A 22,024-nucleotide genomic window follows, 5' to 3' on the forward strand; every position below is an offset into this window, starting at 1 on the left:
GGTACTCTGCTGTCTTGCCCCTTAACTGTCAAAAGTGTAGGAAGGAAGCACATGTTTACTACGCACTGCCAGCCTCTTGCAGTGTACCATAGTATTATAGCATTATATAGCCTCTTGCAGTGTACCATAGTATTTTCTGGGTCAGTCTTTAATAGCAGTCAATGAACTCTGCAGTTTTTCAATTCCTTTTTGACCAAGTAACTTTGCGAGTGAGGGGCTTCAAACATTAAGTAATACATACGGAAAACATCACGTGGAAGGGCTGTTAGAAGGATTTGGGGATTGTCACATTGCATGCTATAGTATTTATGTTTGACAGATTTTCCTCTCTGAGAAAGGGACATAAAATTAAAGCAAAAATTGTACAATGTTATCTGCTCCACACTGAAGGTCCTTCAAACAGGTGGTGTTTCATATCACATCTAATAGCTTTCTTATACATACTGCATGATTATCTTTCAAGCACGAGGTTGCATCATTATTTTAAGTCCTCCATCAACAATCTCCAAGATCTAAACTCATCCATATACCCACACATACACACACAATGGTTGCCCTATCACAGTCCAGCAGTTTTAAAATATTAAAAATGTCATCTACCTCCAGATGTATCAAGCAGCAATACAGGCTCATAAAATAATAATGCTTCTTATTTTTTGATTACTGGCAGGCACCAGGCATAGCAGGAGGAAGGTAAGTTAGCAAAGACATTCAGACACTCTCCCCAAAGGCACAGTGACCTCAAGGGTCAAAAGCATGAGCTGGTGCTCACTTATGCCATTAAACCACCACAGAATTAGGGGGAGAATAAAAAATTGTTAAATCAGGAATTTTACAGGCACAGAAAAGTGATTCTGGAAGCTAAGTGAGAACGTTTCGGTTAAAAATTGTATTTATTGCTGTAGCTGTTTCTGACAAACCTAGCTATAAAGAATATTGTAAAACAAACTCCAATGGTTTGGCAGTTCATTGATTAGCAGTATTTATTGTATATGTCACGAATGGCATTGACACTATGGAAGCCTGGGTCCTATAGCATCACATTCTATCAGAAACATTACACAATCATTTCAGTAAACTATATTTGCAGCAGACACAACTGCTTTACTTTTGTAATGCCAGCAATTACATCTTTGTTTTCACACATTACATCTTTAGGACAGCTAGGGAGAAACCAATTGTTCATGAGACAAAATTTGTTGGGGGGCTTTTTGCTCTTTTTTTCTACTGGATTGTTGTTTTAAGAATCGTGCTGTGCATTTCAAAATCTTTTCTTTCTTTAAAGAAAGGAAACAAACACAATGGGTTTCTTAGATCTTTTTTGGCAATATTCTTCATGTTAATTGAGACAATGTTGTCCTGGGTTCAGCAGTAGCAGTCATGTTTCTCCTTCGTGGTAGCTGGTGCAGTGCTGCGTTTTGACTTCCAGCCTGGGAACGGTGTTGGTGAAATCGATGTTTTCGGTTGTTGCTAAGTGATGTTTACCCTGACCAAGGACTTTGTGAGGCTCATGCTCTGCCAGGGAGGAGGGGAAGCCGGGAGGAAGCAGGGACGGGGCGCCTGACCCAGGCTAGCCAGGGAGGTATTCCATACCACAGCACGTCATGCTCGGGGTGGGGGGTAACTGGGAGTTACCCGGAAGGACACGGGCTTCTGGGTGGGACTTGTTTCTTGGCCGGTGGTATTGTATTCTCTTCCCTTGTTATTTTCTCTTATCATTGTTGTCACTGGTGGTAGCGGTGGTGATTTGTGTTGTACATTGGTTGCTGGACTGTTCTTGTCTCAACCCGTAGGAGTTGCACTCTTTCGATCCTCCTCCCTCCCGGAGTGGGGAAGGGGAGAGCCCCGGGGGGGGGGGGGGCCCTCGATTGTTGTCAGCCCGGCACCACTCACTGAGAATGAGTGAACAAGTTGCCTGACTGGGTTTAAACCACAAAATGTTCACATGGCATATATATGAATGCTACAAGCAAGTCGCTATAGTTTGAAGACAACTTACTTGTTTTCATTGACTGGCTACACTTCATTATGGCAAATGATTTTGCGAAAGTGTAATAACACATTCCATGGGTTTGGGTTTTTTTTTAAGAAAAAAAACAAACCACAACACAGAGGCCACCGCAGTTACAGTAAAACTTAAGCCTGTTATGATTTGTTTTCCTCTAAAAGTAGGGAGATGAACATCAACAAAAGAGTCAACAGAAACTAAACACATTGCACAAACGGTCAAAACACAGAAGCCAACCCACTGGCTCTAGAGAGAGGAAGAATTCAAGCTACTCCAATGAAAGTAAATGGCACTTGTCAGTCAAATTTGGCATGACTGGGTCTTATTCTGCTTCTTCTTTCCGCCCTTCCGCTTCACACTTCACATTTCCCTTCTTTGCTCTGGAGAACGGCTGCCGCAGAGTTTTCCTTCCTAGGACTGTGGGCTGAAGGGGCTGCAGTTTGTAACCCCCACGGGCTTGCGCTGGGGGGACCTTCTCTGTAGGTGGTAGGAGGGGTGCAGAGTAGGGGTCTCTGGCAGTGCAACGTGGTAGAAGTTCGGTAACCGAATGTCGTACCTAAAGCCTTTCCCCATGTGCACTCTGTCATTCAAGGCATAGAGTTTTTCAGCAATGTCTCTCCCAATTAAAATTGAGAACAGGCGGGAGATGAAACGGTGTTTAGCAAACAGCAGATACAGCTTCTTTCTCCTCCAGGCCACGTACCGACAATCTGTCTCTGCTGTAAGAGTTACCTATAGGAAAGGAAATTAAAATTAGCTAAGAGGGAAGGCAGTGACATTGCCACTGCTGCCCCTGCTCAGACAGCACCCTTCTCTCAGCAGGCTGTGTCTGTACACTGCATACACTTCGTGTTTTTGTGCCTACTGTAATTAAAGCCATTTAATCCAGCCAGAGAGCTCTGTAAGGTCTACTGTATGCAAAGGACAAGTGAGAAGGGTCATTGGGAATGTATAAAACGATTGTGCCTTGTCAGTCTCAGTGACAGTATGCCTATGCCCACACTGAATGGCAGCCCCAGCCAGGATACCCCAACCTTGGCCCAGCATTCCCTGCTTTGCTCTTGACAGCCCCAGCTGCAAAGGCAGGTCTAAAGAAAGCTCTCAATAAATGCCATTTGCCTTCATGACATGAGACATCAGATCCCACACAGGCAGGAGCTCATGTGTCAGTCAAGTGGCAGCACTGGGAAGGCTCATGGATCAGAGAGGCAGCCTGGATGGACACTGAGTCCCAGGCTGTACCCCATGCCAAGCTGTATCACAGCCATGTCTCTCCCAGCCCGCACTCTTGGGTTCACCTTTCACAGGGAAGCCTTTTCAGCACTAACTTGCACCCACCTCCTGCAAACCTGGTTTCCCAGGGCTGGATTTTAGCACAGCCAAAGAATTCAAACAGCGTCTACCTCCCATATTAGCTTTAAGGAAAAGACAATTTTTTGTAACAAAAGATGCAAACAGAAAGAAGAAGCAAGCAGCGCAACCACTCCAGCAGGTAAAGCGAGGATCTCCCTCCCCAAATTAATGTAATGCCACTTGTTTGTATAATTTCACAAATGAAGCCCCCAGCTAAGTGAACTTATTTCTAAACCAATTAGTACTTGAACAGTTTTCTGTAGTATTAAAGAAACCCAACAAACCCTCCACTTTTACCTGGAAAATTCCCTCTTCTGTGGGCCTCAGGGAATCCCATTCAGGAGAATCCAGAAATTGAAGAGGAAAAATATAATGCAGAAACTCCCCATCAACTGTCACTCTGATCCTACCAAGATAAGATGTGTTAATTTGTTAGTACTACCTGTACAGCAGCAATGACTGCAACAAGAGTGTGTTATTTCTACTATGTGAGGAGTTTAAATATAGCTTTGAGTGCATGAAAAAGCAATCACTGGACAACAGTATCCTAATTATATTTCTGAATCCAACTTGATCAGGCCAGTTGAAAGAGAATATAAGACAATCGTGCAACTGAGATGGAAATCTTTCCAGGCCTTATTCAAGTCATATCATTATTCCCTCTAGGGCAGGTCTGTGCAGTGATGTGAAAGCTTTGTCAGGAAAAGGCCAGCGTGCACTGGAGAGGTGAAAGACCAATGTACACAACACCATGCACCTCCTTTACGTGCAAGCCATGGGATATGCTTCTAGGTTTGGTAAATATGTGTTTTAGAGGGAACAAAGTGGCAAAAGCAGAGAGTGGGAAGCACGAGTTCCCTATAGTGTTAAGTATGGTGCTCTCAATGTTTTACAGGAATTACATGACTGCAGGACTGTCTCTGGAGTCAGGAGAACAGCATGGATGTACAGGATCTCTGTGAGAATGCTGTGGTCTTCTGCAGATGCCAAAGCAGAATTTACTTTCTACTTTTAAAATCATACTTAAGTTTGAAGGCACACAAGCAGGAAAAATATGTTAAACCTCATAAGCTAAAAGACAAAAAAGCAAGCTCTAGGCATACTGGTTTCACATCTGGTCATCACAGAAGTTAATGCTTGTTACAATATCAGAAGCAGCAGCCCTATACTGCACAAAGGAGGGTAGCAGAAACTCCCTGCATGATTACTAACTGGTTGGGCTTGCAGAAGGATGGACACCTCTCCTTCAGTATGACTATGACTAAAAGCAATGTCCACATGGTACTTTCCAGCCAGCTCCCAAGAATGCTCTGGAACAGGTTATCATCAAGGACAGCTACCTAAAGTCCACATTGTTCATTGCATGTAGTCCTAAATCAGATGAGTTTTAATCTGCCTACAAAATCCATCTGTCCATGCAGCAGGCTGTTAAAATGCATGCACAAAATGTCCCATTGTCCTGGGTTTAGCAGCTACTGCTAAACTCAGGACACCCATCAAAGACAAACCATGGCCATCATCTCCAGGTATCCCACCTGCCCTTGTAGTGGTCCAGTACTGTAAACACTTGGTATACCATTTTGTATACAGTATGAAAGCTAGCACTGCCCTTCAGGAAAGCATAAGCAAGGGAAGGGAAAGCATCAGCAAGGTTGCCAGAAGGGTCTCCAGTATGCAGGGAGCAAAAGCAGGTGTATTTATTGCCTCAAGGTCTAAGGGTCACAGTATACAGTAACTGTAGACTCAGTTCTACAAATCTTGATAGGGCTCAACTATGTTCCTTTGTAATGGAAAGGTGCTTTTAGACTTTCTGCTCTCCCTTACTCCTCCCACTACCCATAAAGCAATCAAATACAATCTTTATCGAAGTCAAGATCTCTATCAAATAGAGTTTACCTCAGTATATTGGTTTCATAACTACCTTTTACTCCAGTTTCAGAAAGATGCTGTGTTCACTAGCTACGCAGTAGACAGATAGCAAACCATAGCCCAGAGACTGAAGCACCTATTTGTTCCCTTTATCTGCCTAACCTGTTAAAATTACTGTGATACAGTGGTCTGGAAAAAAAAAAGACTTTAAATCCTTTACTTCATGCTATTACAGATTTTGCGCTTAGTGGTTTTACTCTAGAACTGTAATAGATGAGTGTATTTAGCATATTAATATTTATATTACTTACATTAATATTTATTCTATTGTACTGGAAAAAGAACAAACAATACAGAAACCAGGCTCATTTTTTTTTTCTTTCATTTTTAAGAATTAGGGAAAAATAAAGATGTTTGCAGGAAGTCCAAACAAACCAATACAAACCTGCCTGACACAAGCAAGGACAGTTTATCAATAGGTGTTTTGCCCTGCATGGCGTAACAGTGTTCCTTCTCCAGGGTAACCACTTCTGCCTCACAGCACAAGACGATCTTCCTGTAGACAGTCAAGGAAATTCCCAGAGGCTGGAAGAGAGAGCTATAGAGTTCCTGGAATTCTCTGTCAAAGGAAACACTCCGAACTTGGTAGGTAACAAAAATGAACTGGACGAAGCATATAGCAAACAGTATAAAATTCCAGGAGAATATATCAGCAGCACAGACATCCAGCCAAGCCCAAATAGAAGAGCAGAGAAAGCCTAATCCAAGTAAGCTGAAGACATAGAGAAGCCCAAAGAATCCACTTCCACCCATGAAGCCCACAACAAAGAGAATACTGGCTAGGTGGTAGATAGATCCCTCTGCCTCTCGCTTCCAGGTGGTACATGTAGGATGTGCATATATCAAACTTTCCCAAAAAGTTGCATTTTCTCCCATGGCTGAAATATTTTTTCAATTCAGTTGAATCCTGGAAATTTTTATTTATGAGACGCAGCTAGTGGGGTCCTTTGCTTTTCCATTCTTGCAAACTCTGCTCAATGATCACAAAACATCAGGGGCTCTTTTGGTAGTAAAGCTGCGCTTAGGATTTCTGGCAACAAGGAAGCTAATGTCCTCAGAAGGCAATGTTGTTTCTCATCAGTTCATGCACTGTTTTGACTTTAGCCATGTCACCCGTAGTGTCATCTGATCTGGATAAGTGAAGAAAAGAGGAATTACTTATAAAATGATTTTCATCAATTAAACTCTATCAAAGCTTTTATTGCTTAAAACTACAGACTGTGTTACAATCTTCCAATTCCCCTTTGTGGCCCTGTGATTCTAGGATCAAACCTTAATGTTCTTTCAATTGAAGATCATGTTTCTGCATCCATGAACCCTGTAGCAATAGTAGCACCACCACTGAAAAGCTGTACATCATATCCACAACATCCTGTGACAAACCTTTCCACTGCCTAACTGCTGAAAAGGTAGTTGCATTTGTTCGTCCTGAACCTGCTGCCTGGGAGTATCATTTAAGCTCTTGAACATGAAGTGACAGTGAACTCTCCTGTTCCTTGTCCACCTCCTCCATCTCACTCTGGATTTCGGTCAAACCACTCTCATTAATGAGTTGAGCAAGGCTGTTCTCTGTCCCTGAAGACAGAAAACTGCATCACCAAACACCACATTAAGGGAAACCCAAGTATCATTGGGGATGGTCTTTTCTATTCCAAGGATGGCAGGCAAAAAGCTGCCATGTATATTTTGTTAGAACATGAAGTAAGTAGTCCTGCAAAATACTCCTCAAAGGATATTTACAAAGCCATTTTGTAATATTCTACCTCACGTAACTTCATGCCATGGACCACATAATTTTATTGTTCCAATACTGTAAAGTTAAACATCCTATTTGTTTCCATATAACATGCTTCTAAGAATTAAATAAAAAGTAAAATTCACAACCAAAAAACATGAAAAAAAAACCCAAAACAAATACATAAAAAAAAAAAAAATCAAAACCCGCTTTCTCAGTCTTTTAAAGTAAAAATGCATGCTTCAATGTGAGATTAGACATGGTCGAAATTGCAAAGCCAGAATTTGTCAGTGGTGTAATCACTGTTGAAACCCATCAAAGTCTTTAACTGCCTGTCCCTTTTCCTGGTAAAATATCAGAGAAGCTAAGAAATACCTTGCCATCTAAATTATTAGATTGTCCAGAGTATCAAAGGCTGATTTTTTTTTTTTTTTTTCAACAAAAGCCACAGCAGTCAATACTTTAAAATCCTGGTGCACATTCAGCAAGGCTTTCAGTGGTGGCTTTTTTACAGAGGCAGGTCTAAGAAATTAATAGTGCAAAGTCACATCACATTTCCTAGATGCTACAGCTTTACTTCTTTTAAGTTTACTCAAGCCCCAACATTAACTCCATGATTCAAACCCACTAATGCTAAATAGAGACATAAAATCCTAAACAAATGAGTAGCAAAGTTCAGAAGTAAAGTTAGGAAGAGAGCTCTTCCTCTCTGGGAGTGGTGACAAGGAAGTCACCAACCCACAAAAACATCACATCTGAAGAGCACAGAACCTCTTCAAAATGAGACTTGACATCTTACTGCACCGGAAGAGCAGGCATTACAAGGATGAAGTATTTTGTAATTATAAGCTTTTTTGTTTGTTTCTTTACCCAAATACTCTTCTCTGGTACAGGATTTCCCCCCAGATGCAGGATTTAGCCCTAGGAGAACAGGAGATGAGAACTGAACCAGCTACAAAGAAGTAACCTTGGAATGGTAAAAGCATGAGGAATTTTAGGTGGTACTTTCGTAGTCAAGGGCTAAGATTTCTGAACTAGAAAACAATAAAACAAACACACAGTTCCCAGACCCCGTGCTCTGAATCCAGTCAGTGTTTCCACTGCACAGTCAAACATCAGTGGCATAGGTCTTTTGCTGGATTGTTATTTTAAATAGAATCATTGGTAAGACTAAGTTTGTACTACTGTTAATACTTCTACTCTATTGCCAAGGTTTTTCTCTGAACAGTTCTCATGAAGACCTTAATTCCTACAAAAAATTCAATGTTTTGAATGGAACCACAACTGAGAAGTTACATGGCAAGCTGTATGCACGCCACAAACAAAACTATGACTCTGTACTGTAACCTACTTTCCATTACCAATGTCTTTCTGTCATGCAAAGTGACACGCTGCAATAACGTGATACAATGCTACAATAATTTCACGGAATATATGTTCAATTTCCAATTTGCTCGTAGCATTCGCAGTCTGCCCACACTACAGCTCACAGCACTGCAGTAAAACATCTATTCATGACAAAATGGGTCAAAATAATTTGAAAAGAACAGCATATGACTAGGACACAGATAGAGAGCCATAGTACATAAAACCAAAGGCTTGGAAAAACTGTCCTGTATTTGTAACTGTTTATTTTGGAATGGAACCTGCCTTCCAAAGCCATTGTATGCAAAATTCCTTATATCTGCACATGGAGAACTTCTACTTGTGCTACAGCATCACCCAGGCTGGAGATGGCCTCCCTCCATCCGAGCAAATGGAAGGGCAAAGGAGGGAGGCTGGTGCCAGCACAGAATACAGCCTCTCCAACAAGACACTCTCCTGAGCTACATAAGGTGTGCAGGCAGAAAAAAAACAACCCTCTGGAAATAATGATGAAGCCTGCTCCTAAATGGAGCTGGTTTCTCAGGGCTACAGGGAAGAGCGGGCATGCTTGCTGCCAGTGAATTACAGGCAGAAAGAGATAATTCACCTCTTTTAAATCAATAAATTATTCTATGATTTGGGAGCTAGAAACTGTTAATAGTTTGGTTTTTTTTAATGAAGTATTAGAGCAAAGACCATAGTATGTATAGGCCTAAGTATAGTAACATTTCCAATTCTATTGGCATTTAGTGCTACATAAGGTCTTTCATGTTTTTCCTTACAGTTCCTACAAGTCCAAAATTTAAACTCTTAAGGGATTCAGAACAGTCTCAGCCAACTCTAATTAAACCATTCATCTACTGAAAGCAGAGGTAAAGGGAGAAGAATCCCCAAACCAAAAAAACAAATAGGTGTGGTTCCAGCTGTGAGCTGTCCTACACTGAGGACCAGCCTACAAAATGCCTACAGTAGCATGGAATTACCAAGTCTGTAAGCACCCAAAAGGGCACCATTCTCTCACTGAGATGCTTCAGTGTCCTTAGCTACCAGAACAGGGAATGTGCCAACTAATGTGGCCTTGTTTGATGTCCTGCTTCAGTTGTCCTGGCTGTGGTGAACAGTTACTGCTACAGGTTCATCTGATGGTGGTGACGAGGCAAGCTTCAGCAGAAAACCAGATTTAAAGCAGCTATCTTCGATTATAAGCTGAAAAGCTATCTTCCCCACGCAAATGCTGAGTAAGTTTTACTCTGCTCCCTGCCTATGGAGAAGCAGGAGGAGCATGCAGAAGCACAGCCTCTGCTCTGCGACGTATTAAGAATAACACATTGACATTTGTAGGCTTCCAGAGATCTCCCAGCTCAGGAAGGAGACCTGCCCTGCCAACACAGGCTGAATTACTGAGATGCTTCTGAGTGTTTTCCCCACCACATACCCTACCCTCTCCAGCAGAAGCAGATCAAGTGCTGGAAAAAGTCAGCCCAGCTGTAAGATGTAAGCAATATTACTCCATTTACGGCTTTGAAGCTCCAGCAAACTTGTTGATTTTAACCCTTTCTGATGACAGCTTGGTCCTTTCAGCAATGCTGCTGTTTGTTTTAAAGAAATGGATTTCTTTAAGGCAAGCTGGGGTTTCAAAACAGTAAATGGATTATTTAACTTATACTCTCCAAAATAAATACCTGCCATCAACTTAAAACTTCATATAAGGAGTATACTAAAACAGTCAAAACAATGAATTTATATTGTCATTTAAATGCATAGCACAACCTCCTGCTCCCAAATGGGCATTTTCTCCATACGCTGTAGTATTCCCGTAAATAATTACCACTTACGTACATTTTTAATTTGCTTGAGAACTGGGTACTTCAGCCCAATTTTGTCATGGATTACTCAAATTCAACTCAGAGAATCTTTGAGTGTTAGGTTACTGTGTCTGGATCACAGTAAATTTCTGCAAAAAAAATAAACGCTAAAAGCCCTGAGGCCACCAGCAGTTCTTCTTTGTTATGTTTAATTTAAGTCAAAAGTTAAGCTATTCAGAGTTCAAATACTCCATTCTTCAGTCTTATCCCAGCTATTCAGCTGAAAGCCCTCAGCACCTTCACACTGTACATGTTGAGAGGCCATAGAGCTGTAAATATAGCTGATCCTGTAACCAGCCCAGATGAAGGTTTTGCTACAGGTTTGGAAGCAAAAAAGGATTTTCCTTTACAGCATATGTGTACATTTCATATACAAAATGAGATTCTGCTGGACTTAGCAGGATTTGTCTCATTGGTTTTAGCCACTGTAGATGTGTAGATGTCTATACATGAGCTTGTGTCCACAGACTGGCTTAGCGGTCAGTAAAGCTGCTTCAGCAACTCTGCTTGGAACCAGCTGGTCCCTCCAGCCAAGGGGGGCCCTCCCAGCATCGACACTCCCCGCTTCCAGAGGAACAAGCTCTGAACACCCTACCAAGGCTGGCAAGTTACATCTGCTCTGGCCATCATTTCAATGTATAAAAAGAAGCTGCTCCTTAATTTTAGCAAGTACTTCGTCTAACATGCAATGTAAATGCATACAGTGATTAACATACACCCTTTGGTTGCCCTACCTCTCTGAAATCCTCCCTCTGGCCCTCTGCTGACAACTATTGCTCTCAGCGATTGTTTATGTAGCACGCTTTCCTGAAGCTACTTTCCTTCTGCATTGTTCACCTGGGGCTAGATACACAAAGGGACAGAGATAACCAAACTCTTAGTTGCAATGAAGCGTCCAACTCAATGCACAGAAGAGCTATGCACCTACAGAGAGTCATGTCTATGTGCATATAGGCAAGTATGGACAGATAAACAATATATTTTCACTGATAAACAGTCCTTGGGCCCACTCCAGGCTTAAAACCTGCATGCAGCAATTAGGACAGTAACTGACAACAAAAGCTAGCTTACCTTGAACTTCTTGAGACTATATTCTAGAGAAAGCACTAATTATAATACTGGAAAATACACTGTTTTCCTGAGAAAATGCAGCCTGCACAATATGGAGAAGGCTACAGTAGCTTCATCACAGTCCATAATATCTATTAAAGAAGATTTAAGGAAGATGAGGAAGAGGACTATCCAATCCAAAAGACAAAGGTATCAAAATAATCAGTTACTATAAAACTAGATATATTTAGATTACAAGGACACACAAACTTATATAGCAAAGATAGTTTATTAATGGGATGGCTTTAAAGAGTCCCTTTCCTGGGAATTAAAGAAGTCTGGTACCTAAATCAAATCTAGGTATGCTATTATTAAAAATATTGATTGATTTACTACAGTTCTGTTTTTGTTCTACAGAAAGTCAGATTAGATGACCACAATGATGTCTTCTGGACTTCTGTATTAATTTCCTTAATCTGAAAAGTGTGTACATACCTAGAAAGTTACATAGCTGGTCTTCCCAATGATATCTAGAAGCCTACCTCAGATACCAACTAATCAGCTACTTCAGACAACAGAAAACACTGAAGACAGGTATATCTCTGAAATTATTCCTCATATAGCCCTTCCAGAAGGAACCTTCATCTGTGTGGAGCCAGCATCCATTTCTGCCAATGCTTTTCAAAGAAAGGGATGTTTTATCAATGATTGCTTTAACATGAAACGTGTATGTCACTCCAGCAGCCAAGCCTCAGAATCCCACTCCCTGGATGACTGTCCCCATCACAGAGCGCAGAGCAACCATGGCGCAGTTCTCCCTCTCTGTCTTGTTTCTGCGCAACATCACAGTTTCAACTAAAAGGGCAGCAAGTGACCCACCCACAGAAGTCAAAAAGAATCACTCTGGACACCCTCATGGGAGGAAGGAAGATGGATTTGGACTCCCTTCGGCAGAGGAAAGCACGGTGTGTCTCACTGATGTCTCATTGCTATGTCACCGCCTGGATCACTGCTCTGAGTACAGATTGTCAGTTGAAAGGCAAAGCATCTCAGGCCTTAGGAAAAGCAGTCAAACCGCAGCCTTCCCAGTCCTTCCAGTACCCCCTGGGCTGCACAGACTGCAACTGCCAAATCAGATCCCCTGCCCCCCTAGCATCCATGTGAAGTGATGCCTTCTCAGAGAGCGACCCTTCTGGGAATGCTCAGTGCTATAAAATAAGCAGCCAGAGCACATTCAACCAACAGTGGTGCTTCACCACCTTCCGGGCATCCCTGAGAAACAACCACCAGCCAAGCAGGACTTTTCAGGGGCAAAACTCTGCTCTGGCCAGGCAAAATTTAGGCTCACACACTCAAGTTGTTCAACCAAGAACCCCCTTCAGTCAGCTGCTGCCTAACCCTGGAGACACCCCAACACCGTCTCTACATTGAGGTCAATGGTCCATGCAAATGACCCACCAACAGCAGGGGCTAGAGACTGGCTGTCCTCCTTACCAGGCTGGGCCAGAACCACTTTCTGCAGAGCAGAAAGCTTTAATGTGTGCCTTTTCATGGGAGTTTCAAGTCATTGAGTTTGCATGGCTGCAGCTGGGGAGGCCTGATTCTACTTGCAATTTGCTCAAATTCCTACTAATCTTTTTCAATTGAAAAAAAGTTGGGGAGGAGGGAGGGGGATGCCATCAAAAGGGAAAGAAAACCCACAGCAATACAGAACAGTTTAAGGTTCATTAGAAGCACCGCATATGGTGAAGCTGCTATTATTTAGTCTTTAAATATTTAAAGACCAGCTTACTCTACACAGCTTACAGTACTTGAACGATTCCTCATTTATCACTGAAAAATATACAGTGCAATCCGCCGTGGTTGCAAAGCCAATATTGAAGATGCTATCTATTTTACCATCTAGACAGCATCCAATGTGAAAAAAAAAATACAGATTTTCTTCCTATTTGAATTAGAACTGATGACCCATAAGTACATGTGGTATTCCTGCCAAAGTAAGAATAAGCCTCTCCCTACTTTTTTTTTTTTTTTTTTAAAGGTCTTTTGGTCCTAGGAAACATGAATATGGAATGACAGACATTTTTAAAATGAACTCTGGATTGCTAGCACTTGGGTAAAATTGAGCAAGGCTCATATACTGAACAGCACTGGCCAAATAATAATTCAGGGGGTCTGTTTCGTTGTATTTTATAATAGAAACTGCAAAGTGAAGCACAAGTTCAAGCTTTTCTACAGTTCAGCTTTTAATTTGCTAATAGAGAAAGCAGCTACAACACATTACACAAGTGCTTTAAAACTGTGTTAATGAACTACAGCTGAACTCTGTAGAACTCAGCTTAAATTATTTTGTACAGTGGAGCAGTACCTTTGGATGGGAAACAAAGTCAACCACCTGACGTGAACTTCATTTCCCAAAAACGAAATAAACACAAAGGCTTGGTTCATTGTACTACTCCCGCTCATACAACTGGATTACAGAGAAGCAGCGTCGTGAGCCGCGTGTTCGAACAGATGAACAGCAGGGTGAGCCAAGCAGTGCCACACTTATGTACCCCATAAGCCCTAAACCAGAATGAAACACACTAAAAGGTAGTGAGGATGCCCTAATTGAGCTTCTGAAATTGTTTATCTTTAGTGAAGGCTTGGGGTTAGAAGTACATTTATATTCTCTGCTTTACTGGAATGAGTGTCATACGGCTTTACATACAAAGCAGAACCAGGCAGAAGCATGCATGTGGTGCTGGTTTAGCATCACTTTCATTAGTTTTCTATGAGAACCAGAACACTCTTAGTTTTGTCACCTAGTATAATCACAAACCAAGGCTTGTTCACTGAAAAGTCATATCTGACTTTTATTTGGGCAACAGGGGCATGGCCAGTTACGTGTACTGCACCATCCCCTGGAGACACTGACCAGAGCTCTTTTGCTCAAGGTAGTGGAATACACCAATATGATAAAATAAAATCTCATCTTTGAAGAGCCTGCCAACTGAATAAAAAGATTAAACGTATCTTTAGCTAACAACCCTTTTCTGAATCCTTAATAAACTTTTTGTTCTCAACTTCCATCATAAAAGCTTCTCCTGCCACAAACTTTGCCTTCATAATTACCTGTATCACGTTTCCTTCTGTTTCAATACCTATTCTCACTACAGGACTTGCAGTGTACTTGTTATTTTGCAGGCAAGGCGCTTCTTTAAAACTTGACATTTTAAGCTACTTTATTATTTGGCACCAGAGAGAACTTTGTGGAAAGCCTGAACAGCAACAGTTCCACAGATGTGGAAACCATTTCTTGGTTTGCTGTGGTCAGTGAAGACATTTTCACTTGCATGTATACAATCATATTCCCGTTAATAAACAGAGTGGCATGACGCTCTAGTTCTGGAAGCCAGATTTCATCAATGACATCTTTATAACACTACTGGGTGGTCCATGATTCAGTATTACAAGAGATTAGGTATATAAAATGTTTGACCATAAAGCGACGGACAGTCTGAACGCACACAAAGCTTTACAGCACAGTTGAAAAAAATACAGTAAAATAGAATATTTTGGAAAAAAATGCTGGGGAAAAAATATCATTTGGGGAAAATATGTGTTTTGTTCTGTCAAATATCATTTGATCTGCCTTTAGAAAAAAACAACTACAAATAGAAAACCAGATCTCAATTTCAGGGTTCATCTGCTCTTACCAGTTGCTGATGAGGAGAGAGAAGAATCAAGTAACGGCAGCCCATGAAACAAACCCCTAGTGAGTGCGAGTAATCCCCAGATCCCGAGTTGGTTTGGTGCAAGCAGCGGTACTCCCTAAAGCCGCAGCGGCTACCCCCGAGGAGGCAGCAGAAGCAGCGCTCCCCTAAGGAACGGACCCTAAACCCGAGACACGTAATGCAGTCTCACTTCACACAGACCCCTCGGGAGGGGAAGAGGAGGGCAGCGAGCCCCGTTTCTTCATAACGGGGACACGGTGACGCTCTCCAATTTCCAGCCAAGGCTGGACTCATGCTCTCCGGTCACCCCCGCCAGACCGGACCGCACCGGCGGGGCGCAGCGAAGAGCGGCGCGCTCCTCCGCTGTGGACTGCGCTCCGGCTCGCCCGGCGTTGCCCCCAGCCACGCAACCCCCGGAGCCACATCCCCCCAGAAGGTCTGTCCCCGCCGCCGCCCAAGCCCGAAGCGGGTGTCCCCGAGGCGCAGCGGGGTGGGAGGCGGCCCCGGCTCCCCCTTACGCCCGGGCAGAGAGGAGCTGGAGAGTGCTCCGAGCGCTGCCTGACTGGACAGCGCCCGCGAGGGGGAAGGAGGCGGGGGCAGCGCCGGGACTTCAGCCCGCCCTGGCCCGGCTCGGCCCGGCCCGGCCCCAGTCCTGCCCGCGCCCCTTACCTGCCCCGCGCCCTCGGAAAAGTTTCGCGGCCGCCCGGACGGGACGGGCTGGGACAGCCACTCCTCTCCTCGCCGCTCCCGGCACCGCGTCCCGCCGCGGCCACCGACCCGCCGCTGTGACTAAAATAGGCAGAACCCGGCGGGAGGCTGCGGGCGGCGCCAGCTCCGGGGCCGATACCGAGCGGCCGCAGCGCGCAGGCGCCTCCCGCCGGCCCCCGGGGGCTGCGGGGCAACCCCCGCCGAGGTGAACAGAGCCGTGCCCAGGCTGGGGCAGCTGAGGCGGCGGGGGCTGCCGTCAGTCCCTCGCGCCCCTCCTCCTGCCGCGGCCGCGCTCCCCGCTTCCCCGCCACGCCGCGCTGCCGGTGAGCGCCGAACGCGTCGGGGACGGGGGAAGTTGGGGGCAGGCGGGGGAAGAAGGAGGCGGCGCCGGTGGCCACTGCGACCCCTCCGGGAGGGCCGAGTCCGCGCCGGTGCCGCCGCTGAACTTGGGCACCGAAGACCCGTCTGTGGGTGCAGCCCGGGTGTTTGGCTGGGACTCGCGCGCAAACCCCGCCGCTCTTGGGACACGCCGGGAGTGGCGTCTCGTTTGGTACCGCTGCCTCGGGTTACGGTGCGTGGAACCAGTGGTTTGGAATAAATAAACGTACAGTTTTCTGGTCTTTCACCCCACGCCTCATCAGCACGTTCTTCAGCAGAGAGATACGTGCCTGCAGGGTTGCCCTCATTACACGACTGATGCATCTATTGATACACGGAATTCAGTTATTTCGTTTGGGTACAAGCATATGCCTCGCCAAGAATACAGGTAGAAGTGCTGGTACTGTGTCAGCACATAAGGCTTTCAGCGTATGAGCCACGCATTTGTTTTGATGATTGCCTTGTGTCTCCGAGCAAAGTTATTGACTGAGGGAGACAGACTTACAAGTTGCTAATACACAAAAAATCACGGCATATTAAATGCGCAGCTCCTGTTACGACAGAAGCTGTTTCGCAATAACTGGAGCATGAACAGTAATCTCGTTTAAATAGCAAGTGGGGAGGACCTGGTGTGCTTGCTGGTGGCCGACTCTGAGGTCCCATGGTAGGCTGAAGGACAGGCTCATCGCACAGCAAGGCAATGCAGGGCGACAGGCTGATGTGCATTTCTCCGGAAACAACAGGACAGAGCAACCTGTTGTGCTCTGGACAGAAGGATCAAGGCTTTCCTTAACACCGTTATGAACTTGCTTCCTCAAGAAGTTTTTCAATTCTCAAAGATTTTAAACTCCATATTTACCAGGGAAGAAGATGCATAAATTTTTGAAGCAACCAATTCTCCTAAAACTTGAGAAAACAAAGAGCCAGAGAAGTTTAACCCGGCGCTACCCGGGGTTACATCTATCCAAAATATCATTATCTGATTGCAGTACTTTATTATTATCATTATTATTGAGAGAAAAAAAAAGTCTTTTTATAAATCTGATCAAGTATGTGTTAAGGTTCTTGTAGTTAATTAAACATTTAAAGGGTTTTTCTGTGTGGCGCCAAATATTTACCTTTCAGACATGCTTTGCGCATGATATTTCATGACTTCTTTAATTTTAGCAGTATGGCTTGAGGGATTTCTATACTGGCAAACCTGAGGCAGTGCTGATTTACTTTTTTTTTTCTCATTTTTATTCTTTGTACTTGGGTGGAGTTGAAAGCACTTACTCAGATTTATGCCCAGTTGCATTAGGCATAAATTTACCCACTATATTTACTCTTCATTGGGATGATAGTGATGGGATGGGAAAATGCATAATAAACAAGGATCCTAACATTTTTTATTTGACCTACTTATCTACTGAGATTACAGTATTCTAATAAGCCATTATTACAGAAATTAAAACATGTTCCTCTTAATCATTGTAAAAGAAGCAATAAACTTTTGATGGCACATCTGTAAGACACTTTTTGAGTTGTGCTTAGTTGGAACCAATGGTCATCATAATTCTCCACAGACACATAGATCACCAGGGAACAGTTTTACCATAATAATTTTTATTACAATTCAATCAATTCTACATCAAATATCCTCTAGCATGCTAGGACTAAGGCTACAAATGACCTTCTCAATCTAGCCTTGAAAAACAGGCTTGGATAAGAGATCCAGAGGAGGCAATAAAGAAATGACAAAGCCACCACACCCTGTGGAGGGGGTAGCACTGCCCAGCGTGCTTTGACCCACCCACTTGAGCAGTCAGGCTACTCCCTCATGTATTTAAAACTGCTTGTGGTAAAATGTCTATTTTTAAAATATCTATTTTTAAAAGGTCAAATAAATAATAAATGTAAACCAAAATTAAAACCAATATTATTCTTTGCAGCAGCATGGCGAGATAGAAAGGTCATGCTTAAAGGTAGGCTTGCCAGAGAGCCTGTGGCGAGACTCATAAATCCAGTATCAGACTGAAAAGCTGTAGGAGGCTTTGTGGCCCTGGGTTGAGGAAGAGGCTCATCTGTGGCAAGTGCTCTGCATGGAGCCAGCTTGGGAGAGACAGCAGAAAGTGCAAAATTAGTTCCAGTTGGGCTGGGCAGGAACCTGAACGCCTGAGCCAGTGTCTTTGGGGCAGTGCCACTGCTGAGACATGAAACTGGACAGTGTGAGTTTCTGGCTGGTTGTAAACAGCTCTCTTCTCATACCTGCCATTATATTTATTGGAGTACCTTAGATGCACCTATCTCTGGGCAAGATCCATCCTACGAGAAGTCTGATAGCTCCATAAAACTCTCAGATTGCCTTGCTGTTGGCTTCTTGACAGCCCTGACTCCAGACACTGCTTGTAGTGTTGCTGCAGTCAAAGCAGGGTTACCCAATCAGGCGCCTGAAAGTAACCCCAGGGTGCTGGCAGCAGACCTTCACTTGGGTTTGCAGGTGATTTTCCCCAGACAGAGGAAGAAAAAACCTCAGTGTATGATTTCACTGTCTAAAAAACAGCTCCATCTATTTCCTCAGTAACTGCATGGGAAGGGACTTACAGCAGATGTTTGCCTTCTCCATTTTCTCTGAAGTGAAGCAATGGTGTTTCTTGTATCATGATGTACTTTAGGAGAAGTTATAAATGAGTATGTTTAAGGGGGAGACTTCAGTAAATTCCCACTGCATTTTTCCTTTCCCTGCATTGTCCTTGGTCAATAAAAATAAGTTATGAAGCAGGGGGATATGGTAGCAGGTGACATGATGAATTACCTCTCTAAGAAGTGATGTGCTTTTCCTCTGTGGATGTAATATTGTACTTCCCAGGTAGTTGTAAGAGTGTCTTGTGACTCTTAAGAGTTCTTAGTCATTTTGGAATGAGAAGTAAACTCTTTATGTACTTTGAAAAGGTTTTAGCAGACTTTGGCATAGCTGAGTTCTGCTACAGAAAACCCTCCTCCCTTTATTTGTGGGTATAATTGAAGTAAGAAGAATCACGATTGCATTTGTGTAGTAAGGTAGTTTTTAAAATTGAGATATCAATCAAGTCATGTCATAACACAATATAATCCTGTAATTCAGATCATACCCAGCCTGCAGAACTGAGCAAAATTCAAATTGGAAACCTTTCTTAAAATGTCATTCAATTAACAGCATTCCCTGTCAGGTACAGATAAAATAGTTTTAATTTAAGCAAAAGGCTTTTTTTTTTCTTTTTAATCAGTATAATAAAATGCTAAATAGTACATTTAAGTTTTTATCTTTTCACTTTTAAAGGCTTTCAGATAATAGACTTGGAATTAAGCATCCTCAGCTGCAGTTAAGGTTAAGTTAAGCCCTAGCTGCTTCTCCACCCAGGTTTCCATAAGCAAGGGTGTGGGGGGTATAATTCTCTGACCAAATGACTTCACACCCTGTCGCAGCTGATCACGGAGGAGGATTATTCTGGAAATTGGCTCTTCCTGACCTGAGCTCACTTCAGATGCCAGCATCTAGAAGAGATGGAAGAAATAGCCAACATAGGATTTAGCTGTAAGAAAAATATATAAGCCCCAGTCTGTGGCTGCTGCTTCTAGAGATGCTTAAATTCACACAGTAAGTGCTTTAGGTTTGTAGAGGGCCCCCCCTCTGTAGTTTCTGCATGAGCCAGGGTTGCACTTGCCACAGCTCAGTCGCTGTGCTAGACCATGACAGAGCCAAGGGCATGCTAAGTGCCTGCTTCTCTCATTCTCAAAGGTTTGAGTCCTGCACAAAGTTTAGCTGCTGTCAGGTGGAGGAGCCAGAGAAAGGTCCAAAATTCCTATGGGCCAAAAAGACAGGTGCAAGGACCATGTGTGTTGAAAGCCTAGTGCGCAGGACGCTCAGTGTGGGAAAGACCTGCACTTTCTCGAGACTGTTTTCACTTTGCAGCTAAATACAGTTTAATGGCAAGTACAGAAACAAACCTGGAAACTAGCACTAAAGCTGGACTTTGTGCCAAAACCAGTGCCCCATAGCATCTCTGCCTCACTCAGATACACCCCAGGAATGCGGAGTATGTCCAGGTGTTCAGAAGCTGGCAAAACCAGCATGGTAAATGTATCGCCATACAAGCAAACAGAATGTCAAAAAAGAGATGTGGACTTGAATTGTTCTAGACCTTTAGCTACTTGCATGGGAGCTTTAACCACAAGACTGTTAGGTAAAAGGTTGACTGCCCACACAGCCCATGTGGCTCTGATGAGACAAGGTGCTTCACTGGGCTGACCTTTGCATCACTACAGAGCTGTACTTCAGTCCATCCCTTGAGTAAAGTGTCTGCTCGGGAGTGAGAATACAGTTAACAATGCAAACTGTAAATCTAAAATCTCTTCAAAGCATTATGTAACTGTGGAAGATATCAACTGTGAAAAGGAAAAGGTTATGTTACCGTCAGGTGAACAAAGCAAATGCTTTCCAGCACAACTGTTTAAAGACTCTTCAGGCATGGTTTCTGTTATACTATCTGATATTCTCTCTTGCTGAAATTCTGAGCTGTCATCAACCTCCTACTAGATATTGTTGGAAAAAGGAAGGAAACCTGTAATTCCCAGACTAATCTTTCATGTCCAGTATCTCAGTAAATTGCATAATGTTTCCAGTAGCTCTTAGATTTTTACTTATTTTTAACCCCATACTCTTACTGCTCATTTTGCTTTTTTTACCTTCTTCTGGCTCCCCCTTCATCTCTTCCCAGAAGCCTTCTGTCTCAGTCCTTGCATATCAAGCTATTTTCACAAGCACTGTCATTAAGAATAGATAAAGATCTTCTAAATAAATTATTATCTTTGCTTAGAAAGATCCAGATGACCAGATGTGCAGGCCAAAGCAAGAGGTTTGTTTGGCTGGGGGAGCCCATCTTCTTGTTAAAAACAAGTTTGGCCTGGCTCAGAGTCGCACCAATTTCAGTTGACACACATGCAAAGGTATCTAGCTCTTGTTTCATCCACTATAGCTCTTTTTCTCTCTGTTAGGAAGATGCATCGGCAAGAAAAGTGTTAGATTAATTGCAGGTGGAAACTATGGGTAACGTATGTCATTGAGTCCTAGCAGTGAGCAGAACCAAGTTAAGCCCTTGGCACACTTTCCATGAAGGCTTACGGAGTTTAAGAAAATCTACTCAAATATATGTCAAAAAAGCCTCCTCTTCACACCAACCTTTTCCTTTAAGTATTCAAAGAGAGAAAAATCCTGTAGCATACCAGGCTGCTGCGGTATAGCCCTAGCACCATGTAGGTACAGGAGAGTGGCATGGCGACCTGGAATTCTTCATTACTTTTTCCCACCTTCTGCCCGTATTCTGCACACACTGAAGTGCACCTGGAGTATGGAAGACTTCATTGTAAATACCTGTTCTTGTACATGGTTGCACTTGTTTATTTCTAGACTTACCTGCTTAGGTTGTTATCAGTGATACTGAACTGGGGGGCTGAATTTCACCATGCATACCATATTTGTGGTTTGAATTGTGGCCATCAATACAAAAAGGACTTAATCCCTGGAAATACAGGTTCCTGGTATTACTAAACTATATCCGTCATAATCGCAGTTCTTGCATTTTGCTTCAGACACAAAGCTTTGCAAAGAGCCATAGATAGCAAGGATGCAGTTATATTTAATTCAAAGGTATAAAAATAGGAAATGGATTCTTTTGAGTGTTCACTTTATTATGTTGGTAATGAATTATAAAATGTATATCATCAAAATAAATATTCCAGAAATTGCTTCCTAAAGAATCACTTAGACAATGTGCCTACTCAGTTGTGTCAATGATTAAATATATTCTTGCCTCCTTACTGGAATACAAATGCTTTTATTAAAGAAATCTAAAGACAGTAAGACAACAGACTCATTCTTATGGTCATTCATTCAGCTGTC

The 22,024-nt window shown here is 43.1% G+C and overlaps 2 protein-coding genes across 4 annotated transcripts in view; both read right to left on the reverse strand.

Annotated features, from left to right (window-relative positions):
* The window catches only part of BVES (blood vessel epicardial substance), a 57,844-nt gene extending 42,109 nt beyond the window's left edge, over positions 1-15,735 (reverse strand). For all 3 annotated transcript variants that reach the window (XM_057404684.1, XM_057404687.1, XM_057404688.1), the window contains exon 1: positions 15,691-15,735. The gene's annotated coding sequence lies outside the window, so the exon portion shown is untranslated. The remainder of the gene's footprint in view (positions 1-15,690) is intronic.
* POPDC3 (popeye domain containing 3) lies at positions 1,233-15,741 on the reverse strand. Its single transcript, XM_057404689.1, has 5 exons — positions 15,691-15,741; positions 5,676-6,420; positions 3,659-3,767; positions 1,946-2,740; positions 1,233-1,359 (listed from the first exon to the last, which is right to left on the reverse strand). The coding sequence occupies exons 2-4, from the start codon at positions 6,164-6,166 to the stop codon at positions 2,420-2,422; spliced, it is 921 nt and encodes a 306-aa protein (XP_057260672.1). The 5' UTR covers positions 6,167-6,420; positions 15,691-15,741; the 3' UTR covers positions 1,233-1,359; positions 1,946-2,419.
* Positions 15,742-22,024: the final 6,283 nt, after the last annotated feature.

The sequence above is a fragment of the Pezoporus wallicus genome, unplaced genomic scaffold (assembly GCF_028554395.1).
Source record: "Pezoporus wallicus isolate ANWC-B61680 ecotype Strahan unplaced genomic scaffold, APGP_CSIRO_Pwel_v1 contig_6923, whole genome shotgun sequence".
NCBI lineage: Eukaryota > Metazoa > Chordata > Aves > Psittaciformes > Psittacidae > Pezoporus > Pezoporus wallicus.

Excerpts from the sequence above, each read along its gene's own strand:
- POPDC3 (XM_057404689.1), bottom strand. The coding sequence starts at position 6,166 with ATGGGAGAAAATGCAACTTTTTGGGAAAGTTTGATATATGCACATCCT. Across the intron at positions 3,768-5,675 it reads TCCTTGCTTGTGTCAGGCAG|GATCAGAGTGACAGTTGATG; the intron begins GTTTGTATTGGT and ends TTATCTTGGTAG. Across the intron at positions 2,741-3,658 it reads CAGAAGAGGGAATTTTCCAG|GTAACTCTTACAGCAGAGAC; the intron begins GTAAAAGTGGAG and ends CCTTTCCTATAG.